We start from the raw sequence: 12,827 nt of genomic DNA on the forward strand, positions 1-12,827 counted from the left end.
AATCAAGAAAAAAAGTAAAAAAATTTGTGAAAATTGGAAGAAACTAAAGTTTTTTTAAATAATCTTTTTTTCCAAAGATATATGCAAACAAAAATTCAAATTGTTTTGAATTATGCAAATGGAAATCTATCGATTTGGTTTATTTTTATATAAGTAGGGGAGGGGTGACTAATATGAAGTTGTATAGCCCCAAAAATTTTTTGAACTTTCACAGGACAAAAAAAATTTTTTTTATGTAATAGGAATCAAGATAGATATTTTTTATATATTTTAAATCCAAATTTATAATCTAATTTTATTCCATTATGTCTAATATAATTCTATAATACGTTTGCAGACTTGTAAAATCAAATTTTTTTTCAGAATATCTTCAAATCGATTTTCTCTTGTGTTCTCTTTTTGTTTTTCTTTTTCAATTAAGTACAACAAAAATCTGACATATGCTCATCCTAAATATCTTAATCGTTTTTCCACATCTTTGATATTCTGATTTTTCACTTTGTTCTTTACTAAAATCGGTTTTTTAACAACAAATTACAATTTACAATATGTGTCTGTTACCAATTTATCGAGCCGCTGCAATTCTATTCAAAAATATTGCATTGAATGTGGGGTGTCTTGAAGTGATGCGCGCACACACATAGACATGATTTCAAACATCAATGTGAGTTTTTCCTTCTTTCATCTTTTTTTCTTTTTCCACGGAGAAACCCTCATGGACATCCTTTTACCCCCAGTAGTTCTTAAGGATCGAAGGGTAGTGCTGAACTCTTACTGGCGAAATGGGGTGTTTCACTCGGCCTCTATTCGTGTAGGGTGCCATTTTAATTTGCATCGCTTCGGGAGACCTCGCATTCAATGTAACATTTACAAACAGAATTGCAGCGACTTGAATTAATAAATTTTACTTTAATAGAATTTTAAGATTTAATTACAAAGATATATATAACAAAAATTGGGAATATGCAAAAAATGATGAACTCCCTTTTGACATTTCGCTAAAAAAATCGTTTTTAAATTGATCACAAAATTTAATAGTGTGCTCTATATATACTTTTTCAGTTACAGCCTATATACAGTCCTATAGTATGTCCGAATATATAAATATGTACAAATAACTAGCATAAATACAATCTATAAAAAACTCTGAAATATACCCTAAGAGAACAAAAAGACAAAATGATGTCAATTTGACATCATATTGACTAAATATTGACCAAAAAATATGACATAAATTTAGTCAATATGACGTCAAATTGACATCATTTTGACTTTTCTGTTCTCCTTGGGTAATTAGCCGTTAAAATTTATATTACATTTGATGTTACATTTGACAGTCTTACTAATTATTAAGTTTAATTGTTAAGAAAAAAATCTAATAAATATAAAGAGAATAAATAATTACAACCAATGATAGATATTTGGATTTATTAAATCAATACAACCATCACTTACAAACATCACTTTCGACCATAATTTTAGTCCTCTTCAGGTATACTAAAATAAATTATAATAATGGCCTAGTTTACACCGATATACTTTGATACGCGTATTAAGTACTACTGACCAATCATAGTCATTCTATTCTTTAGAAGAATGGCTCTGTGATTCGTCAGTATGGCGTTTGATACGTGTATTAAATAATCGGTGTAACACTTCGTCACTTGTTTGTGTTAAACTGAGCATAACTCTAAACAACTTTTATTATTTTATCATAAATACTATTTAAATTATCTGTGTCCTTTTGTAGGTTAATCAGATTATTATATTTTTTAATTAATAAATATAAGTTACTAAAAATGTGCGTGCATACGTAAGTGAGTGCGTGGAGAAAGAGAGAAGGATGGGAAGGGGGAGGAGAGAGGAGAGAGAGAATAAAATTGAGGAAACAGGAAAAGGAAGGTGTACGGCGCAGGGCATGTAACGATGTTCGAGAAGAATTTTTGTAGCAAAAACGTGGTCTGGCCGGTTGGCTGCTGTTGGTTGGTAGTTTTCAGAATGGCTCGCTTCCGGCAGAGCCAATGTGGCGCAACACACGACGTGGTGCGACACCTGGCTGGCTTGTCTGCCTGCTCACTCGCTTAGTTGCCCGCTTGTTTGTCTGTCTGCCTGCTTATCTGCTTGCTTGCCTGCCTGCCTGCTTGCTTGCTTGCTTGCTTGCTTGCTTGCTTGCTTGCTTGCTTGCTTGCTTGCCCTGCGTGCGATTCTCAGCAGATAAAAATAATCGCCAAGAAAGTAGAAAAGTTCCGAGCCAAACAGGTTTCTGCAGAGCAAGAGCGAGCGAGTCAGCCAGTAAGTCTCGACGTATTCTTGCTCTCGCTCAGTTGAATCACCGTACCACACCGCACCTACGGAGGGACGCGGGTGCGTGCTCCCGACACAACGGGTGGCTTACGGTTAGCACGCAGGATCGTAATATTATGAGGTTCCGTCGACTGAGATCAAATCACGATATTTCGATCAAACGAACCTGCATAGGTGTGCCAAGAGCATATAGATGCATGTTCGTACGTGCATCTACAATTTACCACATGCAATTCACGCAACTATATGAGAGAATATGTAATAATTTCAGAAAATAACAAGCATTTTTTGATACCTGAGAGGAAAGGAGAGAAAGATTTATTAAATTATTTATTAATTTTTGAAAGACAATATACATCAATTTAAATCTTTCAATTTATTTATACAATACATTGCAGTTCATATGAGGAAGCAAATTAAATAAAATTACTTTTTCGGAATATTTAAAGTTTTAAAGATATTTAATAAAGTAATCTATTTTTTTATATTTTTATGTACGTACGTAGAAATATAAATATATAACTATAATATAATATAAATATAATATTAAATTAATTAGTGTCAAGAAATACGCTGATTCTAGATTAGAAATTTTTTTTAGATTTTATTAAATCATTTGTGTTATGTAGGAAAGTAATAAATTTTTGAAATAATAAAATTTAAAAAAATTTTAAATATATATATTTGTAAACTATCACATGTACATAACACATATATACACATATATGCACATGTTTCTTATCTATTTTTTTAAATTAAAATGAATTCTAAATGTACGAAAATATTTTTTTGCATTTTTGTAGAGTGTACAAAAGATGAAGTAATAATTTGAAGATTTTTGAATTTGACAGTTATCTATATCAAATAGAATTCAAATAAAGCATACACGGGGCGACCGGAGTGTTTGTGACGATCCTGATTAAGGCGGAGCCCGTATATACCGCGAAGAGAGGTGAGCGATTGAATCGGATTGGACTAAGGCGCAATTCCGACGGCGAGCGCAAAGAAACTGGTTTCGGTTTTGTGGAGTTTGCACCATTGCACCGCACTTTCAGTGAGACAGTCCAATTTATGCATCACGGCTATGTAGGCACTACACAATATCAAAACGCTGCGCCCGAGCCTTAAAATCCAGTCATCGTTGTCTCTTGTCTCACGCACACATCGTCATAATTATTATCGTTTTCATCATTATCAGTGCCATTATCGTTATCGTCGTCACTGCCATCGCTGCCGCTTAAATATCGCTAGTAAAATAATTTATAAAATCTGTGTTTCGACGTGGTACTCTGCCCAACGGACGGAAATCCAAATAAAACAAGAAAAAGAAGAAGAAGAATTTATGTGTCTATTATCTGTCTCATTCTTCGGTTCTCAATCACGTGCAAGTGCCTACGCAAACTAAATTTAATCCAAATGATCTAAAAATAATACGCACTGGTCACTCAAAACAAACGGACCTTCCTCTCGTCGCCAATCTTTCTTTATCTTTTCGCGCGTGTCGCGTCATATCGTTCGATGAAGTTACGCGCAATAGCGTAAATGTAACCGCGAGTACAGCCGCAGCAACTGCTGTCTCCGCTGTCGCTGTCGTCGCCACCGCCGCCGCCGCTGCCACCACCGCCGCCACCGCCATCGTCGTCACCGGCACCGTCAACGTCACCGCCACTGTTGCCGCTATTGTAATCATTGCTACCACCTCCTCTATCTCCATCCGTACTGCCATCGTCGCTGTCAGTACCATTGTTATCGTCATCGCTACCATTAACATTATTGCCATTATCACCTCCACTATTATTACTTTCACCATCACTATCTTATTCATCATTATCACCATCGTCACCATTAATATCACTACTATCATCATCATTATTACTACCACTATCACCATCATCACCACTATCACTGCCGCAACTGCTGCCATCACTACCGCCACTTCCACCGTCATTTCAATCGCCACTTTTACCGCCATTTCCACCGCCACCTCCACCGCCACCGCCACCTCCTTCATCTCTATCAGCACCGCCACCGCCACCGTCATTGCCATCATCACTATTACCGCCATCGCCATCGCCACCACCGACGCCGCCACCGCTGCCGTTTCCATTATCACCATAAGTCAACCTGACGTACGGAGAAGCGCTTTCCTCGTGGAAAAACTGTGACGTGCTAATTAATTATGAATTTCATGATACCTGGCCGGAGATCCTGACTATTCTCTTGTGTTGCCATTGCAATTAGTGTTCCTTCGTCATTGAAGCAACGAATCTGCTAAATTAATACCGGTGAGGAGTACAAATTCAACACAGGTACACACGCATCTTTATCATGAATTGCTCCCTGACATTGCTCCATTTTCTTTGTCTTTCTTTTCTTTGTTCTGTCTTTGCATCTTCCTCTCGCGGTTTATATAGAACCATCATTTTATTTATTCCGTACAAAGTGATCGACTAGGTGCTTCGATGCACTTTTTTCTCTCGTATGTGTTGAATATTATAGTATACGGTACAGAGACACATGAGAGAAAAGAGTATACATCTTGTTTTGAGGAAATATCTTTTTCGGTCGGTAACAGATGTTGTTGTACATAAAAAGCACTAAATATGTTATGAAAAAAGTTATAAACTTGATTTTCACGAGAACATTAGGAATACGCGGTAAAATTACGTTTCATTATGAACGTTTTCGCATTTCGCTCAAGCTCGTTCGTAAAGCAGTACAAATAGCGGTATTCACGTGATATGCAAAAGAATATGCAACACGTGCACAAAAATCATTGTATCGCCAATGAAGAGCGTAGTGAGGTTTTTGAGCATATGCCGATAAGCGCACAATCGCGTCGCATTCCCGATTTTAAAATCTCGCTAGATTAACCGCTGCGCGTTTGCAAATGTTCAATCTCTCGAATACACGTCATCGCGTATATATATATATATATATATGCTTGCTTTGTGAACGTGCAATTTTGGTTGATGTGCGAACTCTGTTTGCTCAGAATTATTAAATATGAACAAGATGAAGCGAGCATCCGACAAATATGGCAAAAGACTCTGGAAGGATGAGTTTCAATAAGCAATAAATATTAAATCGATCTCTTTCGAAATATTAAATTTGTATATTGATTTATAAATATTTTATAAATGTTTTGGAGATTGTTACTTGATAATATATAATAGTTTTTTTTTTTTTTTTTTTTTTTTTTTTTTAATTAAACTGACTGCACTAGTTCAGAGTTTATCTCTTTTTTCTTTCAATATGTGGAGGAAAAAAAGATAAACTTTGAACTAAGAAAAGTGCGATCAGTTTCAGCTGAAAAAATATTTCGAAAAATGAAAAACACGGTGTAGAAATGCTATATTCTTAAATTATTAGAGATTAATTAATACAAATATTAAGTACATCAACATTAAGAATTACAATATTGGGCTAATATATCTAATCTATCTAATATATCTATATCGACTAATTATATCTAAAATATCATTGTAATTGGATTTTCCGCTTACTATAAAATGAACACCACGCTCTCTCTCTGAAAAGCCTAACCTCTCGGAAAAGCCTAACCTCGCTGCAATTTTTCCCGTAATTTCGCATCTCGTCTAAACGAATAAGATTTATTTATCGCCGTAATCGCGCCGAACGAGACAAGGGCTCTCGTAAAATATATACACACACATATATATATATATGTATATACATATACATATATATATACACATTCTCCCGGTCTTTTACTCTTCTTCGGCGAACAAACCTGGGAGCCTCCGCGAACTTTTTTTCCTCGTCGGACGCGCTTCCGCGCGGACGGCGGGCCAATCAGAATTCGCGGGCGGCCGGAGAAATGGCCAACGTCGTGTCGCTGGGTTCGAGCGTATCTTTGCGCGTCGTTTTGTGAACCCCGTAGTCCGCGCAATCACGTTGACGTCTCTGTCGCCATTTCCTTCGGCACGGCGGAGAGCCTCTTCTGTCCGTTTATTTTGCAAGGTAAACCGCGTTCTCGGCGCGTTCGCGCGCATCCCATCCCGGTTCCTTCGTTGCCGGCCGCGAACTCGAGCGGGGCCGCGCGAACGGGAAATAAATAAATGTGTGCCGGGACGGAGCTCCGAGGCGCGTCGCGAAGTGCATCATTTCACGCGCCGGAGTGCATATATGTATAGAAGTACATCCTCGCAGATTTCGAGTCGCGCCTCGCCGGCCGGTGAATTTCCAGCATCCCTGAGAAAATCGGAGGGATCGTGTCGGGATTAGATAGATTCGCGAGGGAAAAATATTCTCTCCCCGTCGCCGTCCGGAATAGGATTCTTTCCTGGCGGCGCGTCCTGGCCTCTCGATCGACACGATTTTCGTATTAGTGCGATATTTTATTTTCGGGTGTACACAGGTATTTTTTTCGGTGCTTATTTGTTTTCGCGAATTTTGTTTTCTCGACTCGGACCATTTTTCTTTTCTCGTGTCGATTAATAATAATAATAATAATAATAATAATAATAACAATAATAATAATAATAATAATAATAATAAAAAGAATAAGAATAAATAAGACAATAGGAGGAGAGTATGGAGGATAGGATTATTAGGAGATAAGAGATTATAGGAGGATTAGGAGATTATTATAGGATGAGGATAGGAGATTTAGGATTATTAGGAGGAATATTATTATTATTATTATATATTATTAATATTATATTTATTATTCTTATTATTATTATATTAGTATTATTATTATATTATTATTATTATTATTTATTTATTATATTATTATTATTATTATTATTATATTATTATTATTATTATTTTATATTATTATTATTATTATTATTATTATTATTATTATTATTATTATTATTATTATTATTATTATTTCTATTAGCTTTTTGTCGTCTCGAAAAATCGCATTTTTTTTTATTAGTTACGTGCATTTATATAAATTATATATATATATATATATATATATATATTTGTATTTATATATATACATATATGTTTTTCAGAAGAATGTGAAAATAAAAAATCGAGAACCGTTATTTATAATTTACATTTACTGAAAAGAGTGAGTTATGAATAAATGATAAGTGTTATAAAATAAATAATAGTTTTTGTGTGTGTATTGAAAACTTGTTATTTTTTGATGTTAAAAATTCAGATATTTTTATTAATAATTTTTTGTTTTAGAGTCATATTAAAATTTAATTCTTTATATATTAAAAAAAATTTAATTGTATTTTTTATATATATAGAATTTTTCTTGCCAGACAAAATGGCAGAAGACATTGATTAGTGTTGAGATTTAAAACAAAATTATGATATGTATACTATGAAATATTTTATTAGTATCCACATGTGTTACTTATTTGCATTTATAAGTATTTTGTAGCAAGGATATAAGATATTTAATTTTATAATATAATGTGTAACTTTTAAAAACTAATTTATACAAATATATATATATATATATATATATATATATATATATATATTTGTACTTAATATATATTATAGAAAATAATGAAGTATACTTTATAATCGGAATAAAAAACTTTGATTAATATAGTAGTTGTTATTGTTTCAGCAATGGCAGAAGGAAATGGGGAAATAAAAATGGAAGAAAAACAAGAAATGGAAAATTTGGAACGGACAGAAGACTTTAACAAACTTATGCAATATGGATTAGATGAGAAAGTGGCTGCCAAGCTTGATGAAATTTATAAGACGGGAAAATTGGCTCATGTTGATCTGGATGAAAGAGCTCTTGATGCTTTAAAAGAATTTCCAGTTGATGGTGCGCTAAATGTGCTGACGCAATTTCTGGAATCTAATCTAGAACATGTATCTAACAAATCAGCATACCTTTGTGGAGTAATGAAGACATACAGACAGAAGAGTCGTGCGGGTCAAGGAACAGGCACTAGCACAACACCCAAAGCCCCGGATGAGGACAAAATTAAAGTAATGTCAAGTGAAAATTATTACATGTATTTTTATACAAGTTGCTTATACAAGTTGTTAGTTAAATTTCTCTTAAATTGTTATTTTTAGTTATTGCTTGATTAATATTTATGTAAGTGGTAAATGATAATTTTAGATGATTTTGGAGAGAACAGGATATCCTTTGGATGTAACTACTGGACAAAGAAAATATGGTGGCCCTCCACCAAATTGGGAAGGTCCAACGCCTGGTACTGGTTGTGAGGTAAATTTAAATATATATATTTTCTTTATTATAAAATGTTTAAAATGTATTTTTATTTTTAAATTATTTTCTACATTTTATATAAATTTCTTATAAAAATATTCAGTAATCTATGTACTTATATACACACATGTACACACACACACACATACATATATAAAATACTTAAATACTTGAGCCTTCATATATTAAAAAATGCTTGTATGTTTTGAAATTCTTACATTAAATATTTTTGCAAAAAGGTATTTTGTGGCAAAATTCCAAAAGACATGTACGAAGATGAATTAATTCCGTTATTTGAAAAATGCGGAAAAATTTGGGATTTGAGACTGATGATGGACCCCATGTCAGGTTCCAACAGAGGATATGCATTTATCACATTTACTAATAGGGAAGCTGCACAGCAGGCTGTTAGAGAGGTATGTCAGTATATATTTTTCATTAAATCTTTATTATTGTGTAGTTTATATATAATCTATATTTATTTATTTTGTTTTCCCTCCTAATTACAAATACAGTTATGAATAATTTAAACAGTTTTATTTTTTAATTTTTAGAAATGTTATAAAATTGTTATTGCCAAAATAATGCTCCTTCGAAATGATTATAATAGAGATCTCAGTTTCTAAATGTTTAATTTTAAATACTTAATGAGATTTTGAATAATCTCCAATGATATTGAATAATTATTGAATTTTATTTTATGTAACTTATTAGCCCTGATCTATAGTAGGTGATTTAAGCCGTAAGTCTTAAGAAATTGACCAATCACAGTCAAATATGAGGAGAATACTTGACTATAATTGGTCAATTTCTTAAGGCTTACGGCTTAAATCATCATTGTAGACCAGGGTTTATGGTTGAGCTATAATAATGTTAATTGTTTAATAATGTAGTAAAGTAATATATATATATATATATATATATATATATATATATATATATATATATACACACACACATATTTATTTTATATTTTTTAAGATTTTGCTTCTTTTTTTGCTGAACATTTCGAATGATTGTTATGTACTCCTATGTGGCTTGTTCTGCATTGTCCATTTTATTTATTTATTTATTTTTTTTACAGTAGATTTACATGGACATATTATTTTGTACAATCTGTATAATCTTTTTTATAATTTTATTAATTTATATTTCTTTAATATATACAGAGAGAGAATATCCCATTTTAAATAACGCGCGTGAATATCTTTGAAACTACTAATAATATCGCAAAATGTTTCGGAAAATATTGAATAGTTTTGAAAGAAAAACAAAATCTAATGTCAATAGTTCTTTTGTAGATGGAGATGTAGAGGAGATATGATGAAGATCAATTTCATATTTTTTTAAATGGAATTATATACTTTGGAATGCATCAATTGATGCAGCTCTTCATTCGCTATGAAAAAATTTTAGGGTATTTTTCAAAAAGCCATTAGTTTAGGTAATTTTAATTTTGATTTTATTGTTGCGAAGTAATACTAATAGTACAGTATGTACCTTTTTAAAATTGGTATTTACAAAAGAATATCTTTTATATATTTTTAACATTGATTAGGCTTCACTCTTATTCTTCTAAATGATATATCAATTCTTATGTATTTCACTGGAAATTTATCAAAATGCTTGAAAAATTCTTCAAGTTGTTTGAAATAGAAATTTTCGTTTTTTTTAAATTTTTTCTTTTTTTAAACTTTGTTTTTTAAAAAATAATTCAATGATATCAGATGTGGTCATCTTAAAAAGTCGACATTATCATCTTATCCAATCTAACAATTAGAAAATTTCTCATTTAAAATGGTTTGAGGCGTATTATAGTGAGCAGGAACACTGTTTCGTGTTGACACCACATTTATTGTCTTGATATTTTCTAGAAATCATAAAAGTTTGGTTTAAGTAAAATGTTTTGTTATAAAAAAAGTATCAAAAAGATATGAACTAATAATATATACATAATATGTTACATCTTGAAAGATCCTGCTATGGATCCAAATAATGACAGATTCGCTTACTTTCTGTTAATAAAACTTGTTCTGCCAGAAAACAAAATATACGAAATAAATCATGAGTTTTAGAATATGTTATGCTGAGAGTTTCTCGGCAGAGAATATATCAAAGTGAACAAAATCTCTTAATGCTTGATGCACATACACAAAACAGTACACTATCGTAATACAAATCTTGATTTCTTGTAATCATTGATTGAAAAAGTTGTGTTCAACAATTTCACAACTAATACAGGGGATATTTCCAGCTACTATTGCTATAATTGCAACATTTGATGGACTTTTCTGGGTAAGTCTGTCTGTCCGATGACGAAGTTTGGGTATCTTTCACAATACTGTCGTGCTGCTTTTCTACAATGTCCACAAATAAATTCTCCCAATGATAAAATTATGTTCACAATTTGATTTGGAATATAATCTGTAGGACTCCCGAGCAGAGAAAAAATATCGAAGACCTAAAGTACTCAAAGACTCGATCCTAGGACCTCTACCTCTCAGTAGGCAGTCACTGAGTCACTCGTTCCATATCACTGTATTCTTTTCTGCTCGCTTACATATTCTCTAGAAATCTGCCATCTTTTAATTATCTCACGAACCTCTGGAATTGCTGAGATAGGAAAATCTTGAAAGTACACCTGTACTTTACCTGATCCTAACATGAAATCTCGTTTGTCTACACAACATCCATATGATTGTAGATGTTAGTGGTTACACATAAATATATATTGAAATAACGCGCGCGTAAGTACTACTTCGCAACATAAAAATTAAAATATCTTCTAAACTAATGGTTTTTTTTTTATAGATATATATATATATTAATTTTTTTACAGTGAATGTGAAGAGTTGTATCAATTAATGCATACCAAAAGTATATGGGTCATCATTAGAAAAAAATAAATTGATCTTTATATATATATGTATGTATATATAGGGTGTGTGTGTATATATGTGCATATATACATATACATATACACCCTTCCACCTATAAAAAAAACTATTGTCATCAAATTATATCCCTATCAAAATTGAATTTTTGCTTGAGATATTTTTCTTTACCACCAATAGTTTTGAAGATATTCGCATGCATCATTTAAAATGGGACACCCTACACATTCATACATATATACAAACACGTACACGCACATAGGGTGTCCCATTTGATTTTTAATGCTCAAGTGTTGTAAAGATTTTTTAAAATTTTAAACTTAAAGTGTGTTACTTGGTTTTAATGAAGTTGAAAAACACATACAATGCTGCTTTTTTATTAGTTTGACCTTGTATGATCTTTCAAAGAGATCAGGATTACTTAGATTTAAAAATAAATATATAATATATACATATATATATATAGGGTGTCCGGTAACTAACGGACCAACGATTACAAATGGATTCTTTGGTCAATTTGGGAACGATTTTTCCTCAGCGAAAATGTCGAAAAAGGTCATCATTTTTTACAACTTTCCAATATTTGTCATTATGTATCTTTATAATTAAGCCTCAAATTAAAATTTTATTATAGTAAACTACCTGAAATTAACTGAAGAATGTAATTATGTTAGACTTTTAACTTCAAAACGTTTAATTTTCAAAAAACCCATTTTTTTCAATCGCTTATAACTCGAAAATTATTGACTTCTCAACATTTTTGCTAAGGAAAAATCGTCTCCAAATTGGCCAGAGAATCCGCCCTTAATCATTGGTCCGTTAGTTACCAGACACCCTGTGTATATGTGTGTGTGTGTGTGTGTGTGTGTGTGTGTGTGTGTGTGTGTGTGTGTGTGTGTGTGTGCGTGCGTGTGTGTGTGCGTGTGTGCGTGTGCGTGCGTGCGTGCGTGCGTGTGTGTGTGTGTGTGTGTGTGTGTGTGTGTGTGTGTGTGTGTGTGTGTGTGTGTGTGTGTGTGTGTGTGTGTATATATATACATATCCTCACTTTTTATTGTACATTCTGAATAATGTGATATCGAGATTTTTCGAAAAATATAATAAAATATAAATCTAGAAAAGTATAATTTGTTATCAGTCTGTATTCATATTTATTCACAAAAAACTTTTTTAGAATTCAATAACAAAAATATCACGTTAATATTTATCTTTGACATTAAAATTTAAATAAAGAGTGATGGCAAATAGTACTATGAGATGAAACATTAATTCCAGTAAAATTTCAAGATGAGTATAGGCACGGTTCCGGAGATACAAGGAGGAAAATTGATTTTTTAGTCAGTTTTATGAGAAATTATCACTTTCACTTCTTCATATCTAAGGAACCGTGCCTATGCTTATCTACAAATTTCTCTAAAATTAATGTCTTATCATATAGT

The 12,827-nt window shown here is 32.3% G+C and overlaps 2 protein-coding genes across 12 annotated transcripts in view; both read left to right on the top strand.

Annotated features, from left to right (window-relative positions):
• Positions 1-3,996: 3,996 nt before the first annotated feature.
• On the top strand, positions 3,997-4,428 carry LOC114942674 (uncharacterized; the record flags this gene model as incomplete). Its single annotated transcript, XM_029318089.2, has 1 exon — positions 3,997-4,428. A coding segment is annotated over one exon (426 nt), but the record flags the coding sequence as incomplete, so codon positions are not given.
• Positions 4,429-4,451: 23 nt separating this feature from the next.
• Syp (synaptotagmin binding cytoplasmic RNA interacting protein) overlaps positions 4,452-12,827 on the top strand; it is a 39,846-nt gene continuing 31,470 nt past the window's right edge. For 3 of the 11 annotated variants that reach the window (XM_029318093.2, XM_029318099.2, XM_029318100.2), the window contains exons 1-4: positions 6,182-6,288; positions 7,874-8,250; positions 8,387-8,494; positions 8,737-8,913. In XM_029318093.2, coding sequence (XP_029173926.1) covers positions 7,876-8,250; positions 8,387-8,494; positions 8,737-8,913 — 660 coding nt within the window. In that variant the 5' untranslated portion in view covers positions 6,182-6,288; positions 7,874-7,875. The other 8 variants (XM_029318094.2, XM_029318098.2, XM_085489924.1 and 5 more) reach the window with 6 other exon arrangements.

Source organism: Nylanderia fulva, unplaced genomic scaffold (assembly GCF_048542155.1).
Source record: "Nylanderia fulva isolate GAGA-0341 unplaced genomic scaffold, ASM4854215v1 Scaffold91, whole genome shotgun sequence".
NCBI lineage: Eukaryota > Metazoa > Arthropoda > Insecta > Hymenoptera > Formicidae > Nylanderia > Nylanderia fulva.